This window comes from Chiloscyllium plagiosum, unplaced genomic scaffold (assembly GCF_037043375.1).
Source record: "Chiloscyllium plagiosum isolate Xiang-an unplaced genomic scaffold, Cpla_swu_hap1 HiC_scaffold_1, whole genome shotgun sequence".
Classification (NCBI taxonomy): Eukaryota; Metazoa; Chordata; class Chondrichthyes; order Orectolobiformes; family Hemiscylliidae; genus Chiloscyllium; species Chiloscyllium plagiosum.
The window spans coordinates 164,710,269-164,731,612 of NW_028270139.1; the positions used below are offsets into that span (position 1 = coordinate 164,710,269).

Consider the following 21,344-nt stretch of genomic DNA (forward strand, 5'->3'; position numbering starts at 1 on the left):
TAGAAGCTAGGATGAGGTGGGGGAAGGGGAAATGAGGAAACTGTTGAAATCCACATTGATGCCCTGGGGTTGAAGTGTTCCGAGGCGGAAGATGAGGCGTTCTTCCTCCAGGCGTCTGGTGGTGAGGGAGCGGCGGTGGAAGATGCCCAGCACCTCCATATCCTCGGCAGAGTGGGAGGGGGAGTTGAAATGTTGAGCCACTGGGCGATTTGGTTGATTGGTGCGGGTGTCTCGGAGATGTTCCCTAAAGCGCTCTGCTAGGAGGCGCCCAGTCTCCCCAATGTAGAGGAGACCGCATCGGGAGCAACGGATACAATAGATGATATTAGTGGATGTGCAGGTAAAACTTTGATGGATGTGGAGTTTTCCACATCCATCAAATTTTTACCTGCACATCCACTAATATCATCTATTGTATCCGTTGCTCCCGATGCGGTCTCCTCTACATTGGGGAGACTGGGCGCCTCCTAGCAGAGCGCTTTAGGGAACATCTCCGAGACACCCGCACCAATCAACCAAATCGCCCAGTGGCTCAACATTTCAACTCCCCCTCCCACTCTGCCGAGGATATGGAGGTGCTGGGCCTCCTCCACCGCCGCTCTCTCACCACCAGACGCCTGGAGGAAGAACGCCTCATCTTCCGCCTCGGAACACTTCAACCCCAGGGCATCAATGTGGATTTCAACAGTTTCCTCATTTCCCCTTCCCCCACCTCATCCTAGCTTCTAACCTCCAGCAACTCGATCCCCTGACCTGTCCGGACTTGTCCGACCTGCCCAGCTCCTTTTCCACCTATCCACTCCACCCTCTCCTCCCTGACCTATCACCTTCATCTCCTTCCCCACTGACCTATTGTACTCTATGCCACTCTCTCCCCACCCCCACCCTCCTCTAGCTTATCTCTCCACGCTTCAGGCTCTCTGCCTTTATTCCTGATGAAGGGCTTTTGCCTGAAACGTCGATTTTGCCTGTCCTCGGATGCTGCCTGAATTGCTGTGCTCTTCCAGCGCCACTGATCCAGAATCTGGTTTCCAGCATCTGCAGTCATTGTTTTTACCTTGTGCATTGTCAGCCTACTCCCTGATTTCTATACCTTCATTATTCTTTTCCACTGTGAACACAAATGCAAAGTACTGTTTTAAAATTGCAGTTCTGTCTTCCAGCTCCACACATACATTGCCATTTTAGTCCTGAATTGGTTCTACTTTTTCTCTGGTTATTCTCTTGCCCATAGTGACCCACTGCACTTTATATTGTCCTCTAGTGCAACAGATCGTTTGAGCCTTTGATATCTAGCATAAGCCCTTTCTATTTCCTAATCCACTCCTGAACATGCCTCAGCATCCAGGGTTCTCTGGAACATTAGGCTGGTGTCCTGGATTACTAGTCCAATGATATTACCACTTTGCCATTGCACCCATCTGGCCATATATTGGAACAGTTTAAAGGAAGCTTTACTTTGTTTCCAGCCCTGTTCTGTACATGTTCTGGGTGCATTAGATGGGGACAGAGTAAAGGGAACTTTACTCTGTCTAATGCCATGCTGTACCTGGAAGTGTTTAATGGGACAATACAAGGAAGATTTCTCTGTATCTAATGTGATGTACCTGCGCTGGGGTGACTGATGCGAACAGTTTACAGAAATGTATTCTCTGAAGTTAGAATAGACTCAAAGGGACTAGCTGTAAAAGGTGCTCCTCTCTTTTTGAAACAGTAATAGCTGAAGTGCTGGAGGAATTGGGTTTAGATTCTGGATATGGACAATATTTCCACTGCAGGCATGCAGCAGAACTCCCTTGGTGTTACTTATAATGACATAAATATAAATAAGATGTTGAATCAACAAATGGTTACACTCTACCCATTGTGTTCATGCTGGCATTCTGAGGGAACAAATCATTTAGTGCTATTACCCTGTATTTACCTCTTGCACATTCTTCCTTTTCAGATAATAATCTAATTCTGTCTTGATGGCGTCAATTGAATGTGCCTACCAACTCGCTGCAGGATAAAGTTTTTATTTATATCTCCAGTTTTTTTTGCCAATTAGCTTAAATCTGGTTCTCGATCTTTCCGCTAGTGGAAACACTTTCTTCCTATTTGCTGTATCCAGATGCTCATGATTTGAACACCTCTACCTCTTAACCTTTTCCAAGGAGAATAAACCCAATTTCTCCAATCTATTTGTGTAAATTAAGTTCTTCATCCCTGGAACCATCTTCGTGAATATTTTCTCTGTCTGATGTCTTCACAACTTCCTAAAGTGTGGCTAGCAAACCAGGATGCAGTGCTGCAATTGAGGGCAAAGCAGTATTCTATGCATGTTAAACATAATTTCTGTGCTTTTGTACTTAATGTCCCTATAATAAGGCTGGGCATACTAGATACTTTATTAATCACTTTTTCAACTTGTCTTGTCACCTTATCATTTATGCACATTTCTACCCACTAGAATGAATCACTTCATACTTACTTGTATTAAATTTTATCTGCCACATTTCCACCCAGTCCATCAACCTGTCTGTCCTTTTGAAGTTCTACACTTTCCTCCTCACAGTTCATGATACTTTCAAGGATTGTATCATCTGTAAGATGCAACAGAAAAAAACAGGACAAAGTTAGGGAAAATAGATAGCCTCCATATTTAAGCAATGGAAGGGAGGCAAGAATGATACTTACCTTTTTACCTTTCTACGCAGAACATGGATACTCAAGGGACATCCAAGATTGACACTCCCTATGCATAGTCTCGTGTGCCTGGCCGCATTTGGATTTGCACTGCCTGTTGCCATCAGCCTCTTCCCGCAAATGTCAGAGGTCAGTAAATTAAGATAGTTAAGGTATCTAATTTTACTGCAAGTAGCTACCAATGATGATTTCCTTGTGACATGCAATGCATCATGCAGAAGGAGCTTTACTCTGTATTCTGTGCTGTACCTGTCATGGGAGTGTTCAATGGAATAGTGTCGAGAGCTGCTGTACCTGAGGCTGAATTAGTGGCCAACGAGATACTGACACCCATGAAACCATAATGCAGAATGAAAATAATTGTGAAATGCAGTCTTACTGAGATCACTGTTAATTAGGCATTATCAAACCAGTAATCCAGTGATAAAATGTTGCTCTCCACCTATCAGACATTGTATGACACAGTTAATCAGAACCTGTAATTAAACTTGCTTCACACTTCATTGTTCACAGAAAAGGGCACAGTCTCTGAGACTGCAGTTATGATGAAGTGAGACTTCCAAAAAGCTGCCAAAATTGTCATCGACCTTATATCTTTTCCTAAAGATCATTAAATTCTGTCCTTGACCTGCACTTGTGTCCTCATTGATTTGTTTTATTGGCGCATTCTGCTATTCTTTCCTACCTGTCCACTGTTCATTGGAGAGTCTGGACAGGTTGATCCATACAGAAAGCCAACCTAACCTCTGATACCCTCCAAGCAGAGCTAGCGGAAATCACTGCAGCCTGATCACTTCTCACATCACCACCTGGTTTTAATTTGATGGAGTACATCAGTCAACCATGTGAGCCTAAGTTATTACCATTGTACAAGAGAGTAATGTGCTGCACCAGGTTTCTACTAAATAATGCAAACAGAGACTTAGCTGACTGTGTGTCACTCCTCAGCCTTGTGTTTAAGTGGTCTCACTCCTCCCTATGCCTGTAACTCCTCCCATCTGCTATGAAGTGTATACCTCTCTCCGTGTTTCCATTCATGCTTGAAGTTCTAAATTGGAGAAAGGCCAATTTTGACAGTACTAGGCAAGAACTTTCGAAAGCTGATTGGGGGCAGATGTTCGTAGGTAAAGGGATGGCTGGAAAATGGGAAGCCTTCAGGAATGAGATATCGAGAATCCAGAGAAGGTATATTCCTGTTAGGGTGAAAGGAAATGCTGGTAGGTATAGGGAATGCTGGATGACTAAAGAAATTGAGGGTTTGGTTAAGAAAAAGAAGGAAGCTTATGTAAGGTATAGACAGGAGAGATCGAGTGAATCCTTAAGAGTACAAAGGAAGTAGGAATATTCTTAAGAGGGAATCAGGAGGGCAAAAAGGGGACATGAGATAGCTTTGGCAAACAGAATTAAGGAGAATCCAAAGAGTTTTTACAAATATACATAATTGCTAATATACATAAATGATCTAGAAGAGGGCACTGTTGGTATGATCAGCAAGTTTGCAGATGACACAAAGATTGGTGGAGTAGCAGAAAGCAGAAGAGACTGCCAGAGAATACAGGAGGATATACATAGACTGGAGAGTTGGGTGGAAAAGTGGCAGATGGCTTTCAATCCAGACAAATGTGAGGTGATGCAGTTAGGCAAGTCTAATTCAAGAGCGAATTATACAATGAATGGAAGAGCCTTGGGAAAATTTGATGGGCAGAGAGATCTGGGAGTGAGGGTCCATTGTACCCTGAAGGTTGCTGCACAGGTGGATAGAGTGGTCAAGAAGGCATATAGTATGCTTGCCTTCATTGGACGGGGTATTGAGTATAAGAGCTGGAAAGTCATGTTAAAATTGTACAAGACATTGGTTCGGCCGCATTTAGAATACTGTGTATAGTTCTGGGTGCCACATTACCAAAAGAATGTGGATGCTTTGGAGAGGGCGCAGAGAAGGTTTACAAAGGTGTTGCCTGGCATGGAAGGTGCGAGCTATGAAGAGAGGTTGAGTAGGTTAGGTTTATTTTCATTAGAAAAAAGGAGATTGAGGGGGGGACCTGATTGAGGTTTACAAAATCATGAAGGGTGTAGACCGGGTGGATAGAGACAAGCTTTTTCCCAGGGTGAAGGATTCAATAACGAGAGGTCACCCTTTCAAGGTGAGAGGTGGAAAGTTTAAGGGGGATACACGCGCAAGTACTTTACACAGAGGGTGGTGGGTGTTTGGAATGCATTGCCAGCAGAGGTGGTAGAGGCAGGCACGGTAGATTCATTTAAGGTGCATCTGGACAGATGCATGAGTAGGTGGGGAGCAGAGGGATACAGATGATTAGGAATTGACCAACAGGTTTAGACAGTACATTTGGATCGGCTCAGGCTTGGAGAGCCGAAGGGCCTGTTCCTGGGCTGTAAATTTTCTTTGTTCTTTGTTCTAAATACATTGAGGACAAAAGGGTAACTCGGGAGAGAATCAGCAAGGCGGCCTTTGTGTGGAGCTGCAGAAAATGGGGGAGATACTAAATGAGAATTTTTCATCAGTATTTACTGTGGAAAAGGATATGGAAGATATAGAATGTAGGGAAATAGATGGTGACACCTTGAAAAAGGTGCTGAATGTCTTGAAGCAGGTAAAGGTGGATAAATCCCCAGGACTTAATCAGGTGTACCCTAGAACTCTGTGGGAAACTAGAGAAGTGATTGCTGGGCCTCTTGCTGAGATATTTGTATCATCGATCGTCACAAGTGAGGTGCTGGATGACTGGAGTAGGCTAACGTGGTGCCACTGTTTAAGAAGGGTGGTAAGGACAAGCCAGTGACAGTGAGCCTGACAGGATGTACATGTATTTGGAGGGACAGGATGTACATGTATTTGGAAAGGCAAGGACTGATTAGGGATAGTCAACATGGCTTTGTGTGTGGGAAGTCATGTCTCACAAACTTGATTAAGTTTTTTGAGGAAGTAACAAAGAGGATTGATGAGGGCAGAGCGTTAATTGTGATCTATATGGACTTCAGTAAGGCGTTCAGGAACACTCCCTAGGACCTTACCATTAAGTGTATAGTCCGCTAAGATTTGCTTTCCCAAAATGCAGCACCTCACATTTATCTGAAGTAAACTCCATCTGCCACTTCTCAGCCCGTTGGCCCATCTGGTCAAGATCCTGTTGTAATCTGAGGTAACCCTCTTTGCTGTCCACTACACCTCCAATTTTGGTGTCATCTGCTAACTTACTAACTGTACCTCTTATGCTTGCATCCAAGTCATTTATGTAAATGACAAAAAGTAGAGGATCCAGCACTGATCCTTGTGGCACTCCACTGGTCACAGGCCTCCAGTCTGAAAAACAACCCTCCACCACCACCCTCTGTCTTCTACCTTTGAGCCAGTTCTGTATCCAAATGGCTAGTTCTCCCTGTATTCCATGAGATCTAACCTTGCTAATCAGTCTCCCATGGGGAACCTTGTCGAACGCCTTACTGAAGTCCATATAGATCACATCTACTGCTCTGCCCTCATCAATCTTCTTTGTTACTAGACAAATGGATTTCTGTGCTCTGAGTTTTCAAGTGCTTGCAGCTTCTCTTATTGATAATTTAAAGGGTCTGCATTATTGATGCCTCTATTACGTTGTTGTATAAGCAGTTTTTTTTAAAAGAAAGTAGAAAGTAATGCATGCATTGACTGGTTTTCTTAAAGTTCTCTTTTATATCCCTACTGTCACTACAGGGTTGATTATTTCTATGTAGCGTATAATAGGTGATTAGGCATACAATACCATGGTATAGCATGAGGAGCTATGTTTGATTGATGGGAGAGAATAGCCTGCCATTCGTGGACTATGAGGGGCCACGGGGCTAGGTAGAGGACATGGCCTGCCATGGAAAAGCATGACGAAGATCTTTCAAACGATTCCCTCTTGCACACCATGATTATTTATATACCATCAATGCTATTGTCCAACATAGGAACACCACCTCTCCCATCCCACCTCTTCCGTCTTCCATCCCGAAAGCAGCACGGTGGCTCAGTGGTTACCTCTGCTGCCTCACAGTGCCAGGGACCCGGGTTTGATTCCAGCCTTGGGTAACTATCTGTGTGGAGTTTGTACATTCTCCCCGTGTCTGTGTGGGTTTCCTCGGGTGCTCTGGTTTCTCCTACAGTCCAAAGATGTGCCGGTCAGGTGAATTGGCCATACTAAATTGCCCAGGTGTCAGGGGTAAATAGGGAAATTGGTCTGGGTGGGTTACTCTTCGGAAGGTCAATGTGACTTGTTGGGCCAAATGGCCTGTTTCCACACTGTAGGAAATTTAATCTAATCAAACGCGCTTCCCCCCCCCCTTGCATTAATGTCCAACATAGGGACACAATCTCCTCTATCACAAATCTTGACATTTGAGGAAAACCTGGATTGGCTGGGCTTGTATTGACATATGAGGATAGACTGAGTCAGCTGGAATTTAGAAGAATGAGAGGGAATCTTATAGAAGCATTTAAGTCCTGATGGGACTGGACAAACTAGATGTGTAAGAATGTTCCCAATGTTAGGGAAGTCCAGAACTAAGGGTCACTGTCTAAGAATAAGGGGTAATCCCATCCAGGACTGAGATGAGGAAGAATTTCTTCACTCAGAGAGTTATGAATCTATGGAATTCTCTCCCACAGGAAGCTGTGGGGGCCAGTTTATTAGATAGATTCAAGAGGGAGCTGGACATGGCCCTTGCAGCTAAAGAGATCAAGGTGTATGGGTAAGGGTGGGAATAGGATACTGAGATTGCATGATCAGCCATGGTCGTACTAAATGGTGGTACAGGCTCAAAGGGCTGAATGGCCTACTCCTGCACCTATTTTCTGTGTTTCCATGGTTCATGACACATCTGATATGCTGTGAACCATGACTGTTAAATATTGAACTGTTTCAGTGAAAATTGCCAGGACATGATTATCCCACCATCCAGGTCAGGTATACTTGGCAAAGACTCACAAGCAGGACCAACCAACACCCTGAAAAGCACTCTCAAAAAACTGGAAATTCCAAGGAACGAGTTCAGGAATCCCAGAAGCAGAATCTATTCACTTTTTAAAAACATCTTGACTTGATGAAAATTGTGATAATTGTTTGAGGCAAAAGGAATCGCTATGATGGAGGTAGCACACCATTCTGTTAAAAACATTGTAATGTAGTTTCATTATCATTGTGTGTTTTCTAATGTTTCCCTTTTACTCACTTAGCCTGATGGTGCTGATTCATTCTGAACATCAGCTCCATGAGTTGCATTATCACACTTCACTTCACTGTAATGCCCATTCTTCAAATGAGGACAACAATAAGTGCTATGTAACTGCATCACAGTCCAGACCAATCCTATAATCAAATTATATCGAACACGCATTCCTTCATTGGTCAGTTACTAAAAACATGAATCCTGTATAATTCCTCCCCATCGAACCCCAGATGCTGAAGCCATGTGATGTTTGTGACTATTTCCAAACTTAGGACTTTCTGATAAGCAAGTGCCATCCTTTAATCCAAACTTCAGAACCTCTTTTAAAGAAACTGTTTCACCATCAGCTGCATGTTAATTAAAAATTCACTTTGTTTAATTACCTACTGTATCGTTACACTGATTCTGTAAAGCAGGATGTCAAATGCGTAACTGTACAGATTCTGTGTTTATTCAAAAGAATAAGAGTCACTCGCTGAGAAACCATATGGGGTTCCTGTTTGTTCAGCTGGGTTATACTTACGCAGTGTGCATCTCCAAGGACTTCCTGCTTATTCAGTAGGGTGACGGTCACTCACTGTGTAACCACATGAAGCTTGGTTAATTCACCCAGATTATGGCTCAGCAGCTCCAGGGAACGCCTCTTAATTTACAGGACAAGAGTTATCTGCTCAGTATGTACCTGACCTGAGAGTAATTGATGGACAGCATAGAGGGATATTTACTCTGTATTCAATCCTGTGCTATACCTGTCCTGGGAATGTGTGATGAGACAAAGTAGAATTCTGCGTGTAATCCATGGTGTATCCACACTGGGATTGTTTAATCAGATACTCCAAATCAGATGTTCTCCTGTCCCTACTACTAATGGTCCTCACTATGAAAGACATAATATTGACGCAAGAGAAATATTGAACCTATATTCACAATGGTGTCATTTCTGAAAACTGTATCTCGATCTTTATGTTTCTGTACTTATTAAAATTCACACAAATCAAGCAGTTTAAAAGAAAAATTGCTGTTTGATGCTATCTCTACCTGGAGCAGCTGTTACAGAGAAAAACAGCAACAAACATTCACAGGCCCAGTCAGTGCTTCCTGATGAAAAGACACTTCAGAATGCTGTTTATTTAGCCTTTGGCCTTTCCTTTATACTCAGACACTACCCCGAGTGAAACCAGGTGTTTGCCAAGTAAGTCTTTGACAAGCAGGAAATCACACCAGTTAGCTTTCTTAAAAAATAGGTCCTTAAAATCAAGACATATCTGCCTAGCAGCACACCTTTTAAATTAGTACTTATCTTTGGCAGGGTTCGGGAGAGGTCAGTAGCAGTATGATGGAGGGAAAGAAAGGAAAAGAAAGAACGAGGGATGTGTGGGATGCTGGGAAGGACAGTCATTGTCACTCCCAAGTCGAAAAGACAGCATGTCAAGCAAACGCACTGCTGGAAAGGTGATTTCATTGCACATTATGATGAAGGGAACTGCAGCAAAACAAAATAAAATTCTGGTTGGCAGAATGCTCAAGATGTTCTTTTTATATATATATATATTCCTCACACGGTGAGGGCATCACTACCATAGTCAGCTTTTCTTGCTATTTCCCTATTGCCTTTGGGAAAGTGGTGGAAAGCTGCCTTCCTGAACCACTGCAGTCCATGTAGTGAAGGTACACTCTCAATGTTGTCAGGAGTTCCAGCCTCAACTATTCTGCCAGTGGTGGCAGGAAAGGAGCACATTACCAGGACCCCAGTGTCAAATGTCAGACAGCAGCGTCTGGAGGAGCAGAAAGGGTGAAGTCTACAGAGAGGGAAAGGTGAACTTTTGAAGCTGTTTCAGTTTTAGTAATATCAATTTAATATTAATTTATTCAATATTTTACTATTTATACAGTTTATTGCGAAATATATTCTATAATCCAAGATGGCGCCGGAATGTGGCAACATTGTCACTTTTGACTATACCTAGGTACAAATGACAATCTTAAATTAAATTAAATCTAAAACTATTCAACTTTTATATCAACAATTTAGATGGAGGGACTGTATGTCTAGTAATGAAATTTACTCATGATATAATGGCTGGAATTCAAGTTGTCAAGAAGTTCATACAGACACTACAAATAAATTTAGATAAGATAGGTTAGTAAGTTAAAACTTGGCAGATTTAATTTAATTTTAATTTTATTTGATATTGTCACATGCACCTAGGCACAGTGTAAATTGGATAATAATGGAGTAACTTGTGGAAAAAACTGAACTTGTCCACACTGACTAGAACAGAGAAGCAGCATTTTATTTGACTGGAGAAAGATAGCCAGACTCTACAGAAAGATCTGAGTGTTCTGCCTTAAAAAAGCTACAAAGAAAATCACACAGGTTCAGCAAATAATTTGGCAAAAATATTGAATTTTGGCATTTATTGCTAGGGTAGTCAAATTTGGATGACCAATGAATCTTGGGGGTTCAGGTACATATCATTTTAAAATGCCACAAACAGGTGCAGAAATAGTCAGGAAGGCTAATGCAATACCGGACTTTATCTAAAGGGCTAGAGCATAAGAATTCAGATGTTATGCTGTAGTTAGAAAAAACTTTAGTTGGATCCCACTTAAGTTCTGTGAACATATTTGGGCACCACATCTTAGGAAGGATGTTTTGTCTCTGGAGGAAGTACAATGCATGTTTACAATAATGATACCTGGAATTCAGAGATTAAGTATAATGAGGGATTAGACAAATTAGGCCTTTATTCTATAGACATTAGAAGGTTAATGGGTGATCTAATCAAGGTTTTCAGAATATTAACAGGAAAAGACAAAGTAGAGCGGGATAAACTGTATCCACTGGTTGAAGATTCTGGAACTAGGCAACATAGTCTAGGAATTAGGGCCAGGCCATTCAGGAGAGATGAGAGCTACTTCTACACACAAAGAGCAATGGAGATTTAGATTTCTCTTTGTCAAGTGGCAATCAGTGCTAATTCAGTTGTTAAATTTAAATCTGAAATAGACAATCTTTTACTAAGCAAGAATATTAAGGGATATAGCCCCAAGACAGGCATCTGGAATTAGACCACAGATCAGTCATAACCTTATTGAATTGTGGCGTAGGTTCAGAGGCACAGAATATTCTTGTCCTGCTGCTAATTCTTGTTTTCTTGTGACCCAGCAAAGATGAATGCAAAATAAACCCAAGTCAGGAAGATTAAAGCTCAAAGAGGATCTTTCAGGCAGTGGTGTTCCTGGCACCTGCTGACCATGTCTTTCTACACCCTTTTACAGTGTCAATAAAAAGCAGCTATTCCCCTAAATTGAAGGGTCAATAACGAGGAGGTATAATTTTCAGGTGAAAGGGAGGAGGTTTAGACAGAATTTAAAGAAAACCTTTTTACACCCAGGGGGTATTGAGGATCTGGAATGTATTGCCTAGGAGGGTAATAGAGATGGATAAGCTCGCACTTTTTAAAAAGTAATTGGCTAAGTATTTTTAAAAGTGCTATGGGTCTAGTGCTGGAAGCATAGACATAGAAAATAGGAGCACCAGTAGGCACTTGGGTCCTTCAAGCCTGCTCCACCATTCAATATGATCATGGCCAATCATCCAACTCAATACCCTGTTACTGCTTTCGAGCATATCCTTTGATCCTTTAAGTGTGAAGAACTATATCTAACTCCTTCTTGAAAATATTCAATACTTTGGCCTCAATTGCGATCTGTGGGAACAAATTCCACAGGCTCTGAGTGAAGGCATAGGAAAGTGAGACCAGTGCAGATTTAATGTAGCTGGGGTGGTACATACTTGATAAGTGAAAGGCTTATTCTATACTGTACTGATTCTGGATGGTAGAGGAGGCAGGGAGGATTTCATAGTGTAGTTCACTTCTTTGGACTCATTCATCCAGGGTAGTATTGTAGCAGTAATCAGAAGAAATTATTTTTCACACATTTAATCCTGTCTTGCACTCATGATGGTTCTATAGTGGCCAGTCACTCTTCTGTACTTTATAAACTAAATATTTTCTGTGGTGTCAGCAAGTGACCTTCAACATCTTTTGAATTGACTTGATTTGATTTAGTTATTGTCATGTGAATCTTGTTACAAAATGCAATGAAAAGTGTTGTACAGTGTTGCCACTCTCCAGCACTATAAAACTCAGAAAAAAATATACTAAAACATAGAATATAAAGGCAGAAAAATGAAGAAGTGAAGAAACAAAGTGTCCAACTTCACAGTCCTTCTTGTTCAGTGCTCCAACGTGGGCTCTGGGCCTTGTTGCCAGGCACAGGTGCCTTTTGCCGTGTCACTGCCACTGGAACGAAAGTTGCCACTCTTCAGCACCATCTCACCTTTACCAATGCCCTCACCATTATGAGTTCTTGATGGACCTCAGTAATGTTAGATGCCACCGATACCGCACCGGCCCAAACCTGACTCCGCCACTGCCATGAGTTTGCTTCGGGCCCACATTCCTCATGCAGCTGCTGCTGCTGCCACCCGGGTCTTGTACTGTTGGCATCAATCTGTATTGCTAACTGGCTGTCCAATCAACTGCGTTAACTGGCCCTCATGAACTCTAGGATTCAGTAAATTACTGTAGAGAAGAGAACCTGCATTACCTGCTCTGGCTTGTGTGTGACTTCAGTGCCACACCATTGTAGTTTTTTTTAATAGAATCCCTACAGGTGGAAATAGGCTCTTCTGCCCAACAAGTTCACACTGACCCTCCAAAGACTATCTCACCCAAACCCATTTCCTTGCCCTATTACTCTACATTAACCCCTGACTAATGCACCTAACCTACACATCCCTGAGCACTATGGACAATTTAGTATGGCCAATTCACCTAACCTGTACCCGAAGGAAACCCATGCAGACGTGGGGAGAATGTGCAAACTCCACACAGACAGTCGCCCAATGCTGGAATCGAACCCGGGTTCCTGACACTATGAGGCAGCAGTGCCCCACTTATCTTCCCCTGACATTATTATTAAAATTGTAGTCTCATGTCCTGACTGCATCATCACCTCCAAGGCAAATCACCACCACTATTTCAATGAGAAGTTGAAAAGAATGTGGCAGCTATAGCACCAGTTATACATAAACGATGCCAATCTGATGAAGCTATAGCACAAAATGACATGCTACTAAAAAGCAGAAGCAGCACGCAACAGACTGAGCTATGCAGTCCTGAGACAAACAAATCATATTCAATGTCTTTTACCTTCTCATGGCTGGTTGGGAATGGTGGTGAACGTGGTGAACGATTAGGCAAGATTGAATCTGAGACAAAGTTCTATAAACAATCCCATCCTGCATATTAGCAAAAGACAAGGCTAGATAGTCACAACAAATGCTAGATGGATCTTACCAGACTCCTACTGTGGTTCCCAACATCAGAGACTAGTCTTAAATCAATTTCACGTGACATTGAAAACAATTAAATGCACAAATGAGCTTGAGAAAGAATTCAGGAGGAATGACTGCTGAAGGCGCAGGAAGAACCACGGATGATAATTCTTTTAGAAGGAGAAGTGGAGACTTGGCATATGATGCTCAAAATGGTTCATAGCTTCCCAATGAAGTTGCTGTGGCAATGTAAGAAATGCAGTAGTCAGTTTGTGTATAGCAATCACCCACAAATGCCAATGGATAAGTGCTCTGCAAAAATCATGTCTAATGTGATGTTTATGCTCCACATGAGTCTTCTCCCACCTTACTTCATATCACCCTCTACTGTCGCAACACTGCTACTTAAAGCTGTTTGAAGCACAGACTAGTGATCACTGAATGCGAGACTTCCAGGGAGCGGGAAAGGAGATTGATAAAACAAGGAATCTCAATGCATACCAGAAAAATGACAGTATGAGAAGTTCAGTAATTCCAAAGATTGCAAATGTGTTTGGAGGCTCCTCATTTTGAGCTGAGTAACTCTAAGTAAGGTAGGTTTTAGCAAGAATATCGTTTAGAAGCTGAAGGGGATTTGGTTTATGTTGGCAAGTCTGCACCTCAGATGTAGGTTTAATAAAGAAATGTAAACTACCTGACTGCAGGTGTATTTGATGGTTGGAATAAACATTACCGGCACCTTTTGTTACACTTTGCAAGACCTCAAAAAGGTCAAGGGAAAGTTTGACATTTGCCAACTCGTGAAGTAAAGCTTGATTTCACTACCAGAGACCAGCAGAACACCAGGACCATAGATATATGGTGCAAGAGGCACTGTGACTGAGGCATTTAGTTTGGGGTCTAAGTATAGCAACCTGATAAACCAGCTATGCCATTAGCAATGTGTTGCTGGAAAAGCGCAGCAGGTCAGGCAGCATCTAGGGAACAGGAGAATCGATGTTTCGGGCATTAGCCCTTCTTCAGCCCTTCCTGAAGAAGGGCTAATGCCCGAAACGTCGATTCTCCTGTTCCCTAGATGCTGCCTGACCTGCTGCGCTTTTCCAGCAACACATTTCCATCTCTGATCTCCAGCATCTGCAGACCTCACTTTCTCCTATGCCATTAGCAGACTAAGGGCAGTTTTATTTTTCAGCATAAATTGACCAAACGCGTGCTCCTCATCAGAGCAAAAGAATCATGAAGACAGAGAACTAGTACTAACACTGGTTCTGTGATCCACATTCCCTTTGTTTCCATCCAGTATCAGGGAGATGGTAGCAATGAGTTTGCCCCTTCTAACTGCTAACTTTTGTAGCTTCTTCACAGCAACCCCATGCATGCTTGCTTTCCAGAATGGTAAAGGTTCATGTGCAACACCGGATGCACAAGGTTTAAGTGTGCAGAATTGTACCAGTGCTTTTGTCAGTCTTGAAATGCATCACACAGTACAAATTACACATTCTACATACATGAAACTGGGTTATACAGTCACTGGAAGCATTTATGCAGTATAAACAGGTCATTAGATCCATTCACTCATTATAACCTTGACCAACAATTACTGAGAATGAGTTATTCACTTAGCGTAAATTAGTGGTGCTAATTCTTTTTATGGGGAAATTTTCTTTTCTTGTGTTTTTTCTCTCAGTCGTACGGGCTAGGTGATGAACAAATGGTGCTTTGGTCCCAGCTGGGGTTGGTGTAGGAAGCCAGCTAGGACCTGTGGAGCTGGAGGCATTGTCAAGCTTTGGAGCGTGAGACACCGCTGATAGGGAAGCAGATGCCTTGTTTGTCACTGCTAATCACTTCTCTCCCCTCATCGGGAAAGGTGTGAAGAGGAATGTGCAGGGGTATTGCTGGAGTTGGCACATGGCCAGTTCCCTAATGATGCCTTAGGGGCTGGACAGAGCACAGACAAACTGCAGAGACGACGATTGAAAGAAAATTCTGTAGAAAGCTCCATGTTTCTTGTTTATTCAAATTCCTGTCTTTGATTATGCAATTTTTTTGCCTCATTCAGGAAGTGTTCTGACTTCTGATTTTACTGATGTGATTTTTTTTTCCCCAAATCCAGCATTTTGGTCTAACCAAGTCCCAGTTTGGTTCAGTGGTGGCAGTGGCCTCTGAATCAGTAGCTTGTAGATTCAGGCTCCACTCCAGGGACTCATGTATTTAATCTAAACTGGTGTTTCCTGTGTAGCATTGTCAGTACTGTTCTTTGCAGATAGTTCAGGTGGATATTAAAGATCCTTTGCCATTACTGAAGGAACGGCAAGGGGTTGTCCAAATGTCCTCAACATTTCTGCCTTATCCCACACTGCTAGAAAGTTATTAATTGGTCAATTGCATTTTGTGGGATTTTGTTGTGTGTGAATAGGCAGCTACATTAGCTACATTTAACCAACATTTCAGCAAAATCAACATTTTGTGAAGCAGATTTGATGCTTTTAAAAAACATCCAATATGGGGAGCATTGTAATAAAAGTTCCTTTATTAATAATTGCTATGTTGGATTGAAAATTGAAAGAGCAAACATTTGAGATCAGAAGAAAAGCCAGAACCACCAGCGGCTGCATGATAAGAACAGTGAGCCATTCAATCCCTAAAGCCTGTTCCAATAGTCAATTAGATTCAATTTCATTTTCTTGCCTTTCATCGTTTACGTAATAAAATTGTTCATTCGCTGTGTTGAAAAGTGCACTTGACCCCCAAAATCTTATGCCATTTCAAGGAAAGACTTCCTGATTTCTGTTGTGATTGTAACAAGGTCAGCCAGGTGAACATCATAGAATATGAGTTCCCTGACTGGGGCTGTTAATCTGGTCCAATCAGCGAGCCCTAGCTGACAGATATAAACAGGGGTGTCAGAGGTTCTGTTCACTCTGAGAGCTGCCTCTGAGGGAGCTGGATCAGGGTCAAGGACTTTCCACCTGTAAATAAAGGGTGACTTGGTGATGGTATACCAACCTCTATGGAGTTATTTCAGTGGCAAGAAGTGAAAAGCACACTCCTAAAGAAAGTCATTCACAACAATTGTCCTTGAGTTGGGGTAAGCATTTCTGGCATCATGCCCTTATTTGGGAAGCTTGACTCGTTCGATACTGCCGTCTAAGACTAGCCTCAGTAAGAGGAAAGAATGCATGTTTTCTTTCTGGGCAAATTACATTGCGGCAGATGAAGAGCAATGAGTAATTCGCGTGTCAGCTTGTGGACCTGCAGACTTTTTGATTATTAGGAGCCTGACTTTCGCTGAGGTACCAGATATTAAAACCTCTCACAAGTTGACAGATTTAGTTAAGGAACATTATAAACCCAAGCCTCCTCTGACATCCATCCTGGCACCTTTGCATTAACTCTTTTAAAAAAAGATCAGCCTTGGAAATGGTCATGTAGCCAAGCCATAGCTTTCAGGGAAATCAAGAAACAGCTATCATCCTCTAAGGTGTTGGCACACTATGGTCCCAAGTGAGATCTGGTACTGATATGCAATGCCTCCCTGTATAGTATCAGGGAATGTTAGTTCATAGGTGGTCCAATGAAGAGGAACACCCAATAACGTATGCATCCAGGACTTTGGCTAATGCAGAGTGTAAATATGCCCAGATAGGGAAGGATGGTTTGGTGGTCAAATTTGGAGTTAGAAGGTTCCACCAATATCTTTACAGACATAAATTTGTAATAATAATGGACCACAAACCCCCGCTAGGTCTACTTAAAGATAACTGAGCAGTGTCGCCCGTAGGTTCAGGCTGAATTCACTGTAATACTAAGTGCTTATAATTACAGTTGGAACAACATCCAGCGGCCAAGTAGCAAATGTAGATGCACTGAGCCACCTCCCACTAGCAGATACACCACTGGTGGTACCGCCACTGGAAGAGTCTGCAACGGTTTTCAGTCACAGCTGACAATATCAGACTTTGGATACAGAAAGATCTGTTTCTGGCAAAACTGAAACAGTTGATAGTGATGGGAAAAACCAAAGGGCCATCACAACCATAATTGAAACCTTTTTTGGTCCTGGAGAGACCAGAACACAGGGGAGGACCACATATTGTTATAGGGAGCAAGAGTGATTGTCCCAAGCAAAGGTTGCTGCCAGATACTGGCTGAATTCCAGCAGGCTTTCCAGGGGACATCAAAATACAGATGTTGGTGAGAAGTATGTTTAGTGGCCAAGATTGGTTGCAGACATAGCTATGTTGGTGGGGCAGTGCCCAGAGTGTCAACAAGGAAAAGTAGCTGTCAACAGGCCAGCAGCTCCCCCACATTCATGGGAATGGCTAGGTAAAACCAGGACTCAGTTACATATCAACTATACTGATCTTTTCATGGGCTCAATGTCCTTAGACATTGTGGATGCCCACTCAAAGCAAAGAGTTCATTTGTCAAACATTGGGATGATGATAGAAGACCTGTGTGCATCTTTTGCAGTACACAGACTCCTGGAAGTGTTGTTCACAGATAATGGGCCATCGTTTATCAGCAGGGAGTTTGAGTATAAGAACAGCTCCATACCTTCCATCATCTAATGGTGTGGCAGAAAGAGCAGTCCAAACTTTGAAGGCAGGCTTAAAGAAATAGCCTACAGCTTCAGTGGACATCAAACTGTTGCGGTTCCTATTTTATTTCAGGACCAGCCCTCATGTGACTACAGGGATAGCTCCATCAGAGTTGCTAATGAGGAGAAGATTCCACACCAGGTTAATTCTCAATTTCCCAGACCTGGGGTGAAAAGTGAAACAGCATCATGAATGCCAATGCTGGACACAAGACTCCACTAAGCGAGTGAGATAGTTTACTTCAGGGGACGAGTGAGACAGTTTACTTCAGAACCATGGGAATGTCCTGTATGGGTAAAGGTATGGTCAACGCAAGGTCAGGTCTTGTGACGTATAGTTTGCAATGGTCCTGAACAAACACATGGAACATATGAAAGCTGCAAACTCGCAAATGATGCAGAAGCAAAACTGCCTTTCGGTGTGTTCCAGAACCCATGGGTTCTCCCACCCGTGAAACGCTGAAGCTACCTCAGAACCTGAAATGGGCTCGGCAGATATCACCTGACGAAGAGAATTAAGTTTTTCCGAGATGCTCCAGATGCAAGTGAGCTACAGTGCATTACACACCACCTGTGCCAGAAGCAGAGTCAGAGGAACCTGACCGAGTGCTGAAACACCTCAGGAGGAGCTACAAACAAAAAGAACAAGCCCGTGTCCTCAGACTCAGAGGGGGAGGAATGTAGTGATCATAACATGGTCAGCCAAGTGAACCTTAAAGAATATGAGTTTCCTGATTGAAGCTGTTAATCTGATCCAATCAGGAAGCCCTGGCTGACAGATAAAGACAGAATATCAGAGGTTTTGTTCACTTTGAAAGCTAGCTCTGAGGGAGCTGGATCAGTGCTAAGGATTTTCTGCGTGTAAATAGGGATGACTCGGTGGTGGTATACTAGCCTCACTGGATTTATTCCAATTTCCACTTTTCTTTATCTGAAAGAGTGCTTCCTGATTTCACTCTGAATTAATAGCTCTACAGCTGGATCCCTTCATTCTAGGTTGTCCCACCAGGATATAGTTTCTTCCAATCGACAACATAGAATTCTTTTACATTTTGAAAGACCTCAGCCTCAGAAACTGAAGCCAGTACAAGCTACATTTATTCAACCTGACCTCAACATTTAACCTTTTAACTACCTGTGAATCTGTATCTCCTCCAAGGCCAAGATGCAATTCCTCATTTCAATACCAAAAATTCAGCCGCTGCAAGATGCATTTACGCTAGTTGAACCTGCTTTCTGTTGTTAAAGGTTCTGTTGTTAACTTCGGTGGCTAGTCAGCAATATTGAGTATGGTCAACAGCCTAAGTTCAATTCCCACATCAGCTGAGGTTACCATGAAGGGCTCTCCTTCTCAAACTCTCCTTACCTGAGATGTGGCGACTCTCAGGTTAAATCACTTTTCTCTCTAATGAGAGAGAAGCCTTGACTTAAACACTTCATCTTTATACTTCAGGTCTCCAACTGTATGTAGCAAGTATTTGGCAGGAGAATCTGTGTGAGAATGTACATTAGCAATCGTGATAAATGTGCATATTTGGATAACAGTATAAGTGTGGGAATGATTCAGGCTTCTCAGCCTTCTTAATTTTCAACCTAATATTGGAAAGTGAAATAGAGAAAAACCCTAGTCCTTGAGTCTGTGCCATGTAGATTTGAAGTTTGTACGTTATTTAGTATCAGTATGTATGTGTCACTTAATACAACCAATTTAAACCTTGTGTTTGGCGTCAAAGGTAGCTAAACCCATGACGTGATTCAATAAGGCGGGTTAAAAATATCAATTATCTCCTAATGGATCCAGACCACTAAGTTCTTTCTTGAGGTTTCACTGACACTTATTGTTTGCCCTGAATTCTATTTCAAAAGCTGTTTCATCAGCTCCCTCCATCATAAGGTCAGAAGTAGAGATGTTCACTGATGGTTCCACAATGTTTTGTAATGATTTGTAACTCCTCAGATACTAAAACAGCCTGGACAGTATTCAGATTCACACTGATAAGTGGCACGTATCATTCATATCACTCTAGTACTGGACAGTGAACCATTCTCAAGCAAGAGAGAATCTGTCCATCATCCCTTGACATTCAATAGCATTACTATCACTGATAGAGACAGCAGTATATATTATTTATAAGATACAGTGCAGTAACTCACCAGTGTTCCTTTGGTAGCATCTTCCAAACCTGCAAACCTCTACTGCCTGGAAGGAAAAGGACAGCAAACACATGGAAACACCACCATCTGCAAGTTCCCCTCCCAACCACACACCATCCTGATTTGGAACTATATCATCATTCCTTCACCATCCTGGAGCTAAATCCTGGAACTCTGTATTCCCAACATATGAACTGCAGTGGTTCATTTTGATGGCTCACCACCATTTTCTCCATGGCAATTAGGAATAGGCAATACATGCTGTCTAGCCATTGATGCCCACATGTTGTAAACGAATTTTTAAAAATAATTGTATCAGATTACCTGGTCATTTGCCACATTATTGTTTGTGGGCTAATTCTGCATGGAAACTGCAGAATACCTGCATTATAATAGGGTGCAGACTCCAAAAATACTCAATTAAATAAAATTTACAGTGTAGAACCAAGCCATTCGGCCAAGCTATTCAATGCCAGGGTTTATACAAACACATGAGTATCCTTTCACCCATTTTTAATACATTCTATCAGGATGAACCTCTGTTCCTTTCTGTTCTTATCCTAGCTCCCTCAAAATTCTAAAGGCAGTGAAAGACACTATATAAATGCAAGTCTTTTCCTTCATGTGAGGAACGGGTTGTTGGGTGAGGCAACTGAGAGTACTTGGCATCGGTGGAACTGTACCCCAGCAAGGAGCCAACGCCTTCTGGAGAAGAGGAAAGAAGATCTGTAAAAAAAAACCCAAATCCGTCACCAAGCCAGATCCAGGCGCAAAGCAATCGGTTTTGTTTCTTTTATTCAATTTGTTTTCAGCACTGTGCAAGCCGTCAACCCAGCAGTGAGCAGACAGTACATTAAAGGTTAATCAAGTCAGTACCTAATGACTCACAAAAAAACGAGAGTTGTTTCAGCACTACAACAGCTATTGCTCCGCAGGTGTCTGTCCTCACGACAGCTAGTGAGAGCATCTTCGTGCAAGTTAATAGCAATGTGCCCAGAAAGCAAGTAGGAGTCTTCCTCCAAATCTGTGTGCTGTCACATAAGCTAGGCCTCTATGCAGTGCTACATATAATACAAACAGAATATTCACTGACCTGGAGAGACGAAAGGACTGCACACCTGTGCAAAGCCTCATTGAGCGTAGCCAACATTTTGGGAGACAGCAGATTGTCATCAACTACTTTTCTAACACTCTTCCCTCATCTCTTGAAAATTAAGCATGGTGCAGGACGGTGGCACTGAGGTAGAAAATCAACCATAACCTTATTGAATTGCACAGCAATCTTCAAGGTCCTTTTTCTTATTCGGTTGTGGGCAGGGTGGCTGACCAGCATTTATCACCTGTCCC

General features: G+C 42.4%; 1 protein-coding gene across 2 annotated transcripts in view; it reads left to right on the top strand.

Moving 5' to 3' along the window:
- Nucleotides 1-21,344, top strand: part of LOC122549660 (sideroflexin-5-like) — a 312,948-nt gene that overhangs the window by 263,586 nt on the left and 28,018 nt on the right. For both annotated transcript variants that reach the window (XM_087991972.1, XM_087991978.1), the window contains one exon: nt 2,700-2,817. In XM_087991972.1, the coding sequence (XP_087848098.1) occupies nt 2,700-2,817 (118 nt within the window). The remainder of the gene's footprint in view (nt 1-2,699; nt 2,818-21,344) is intronic.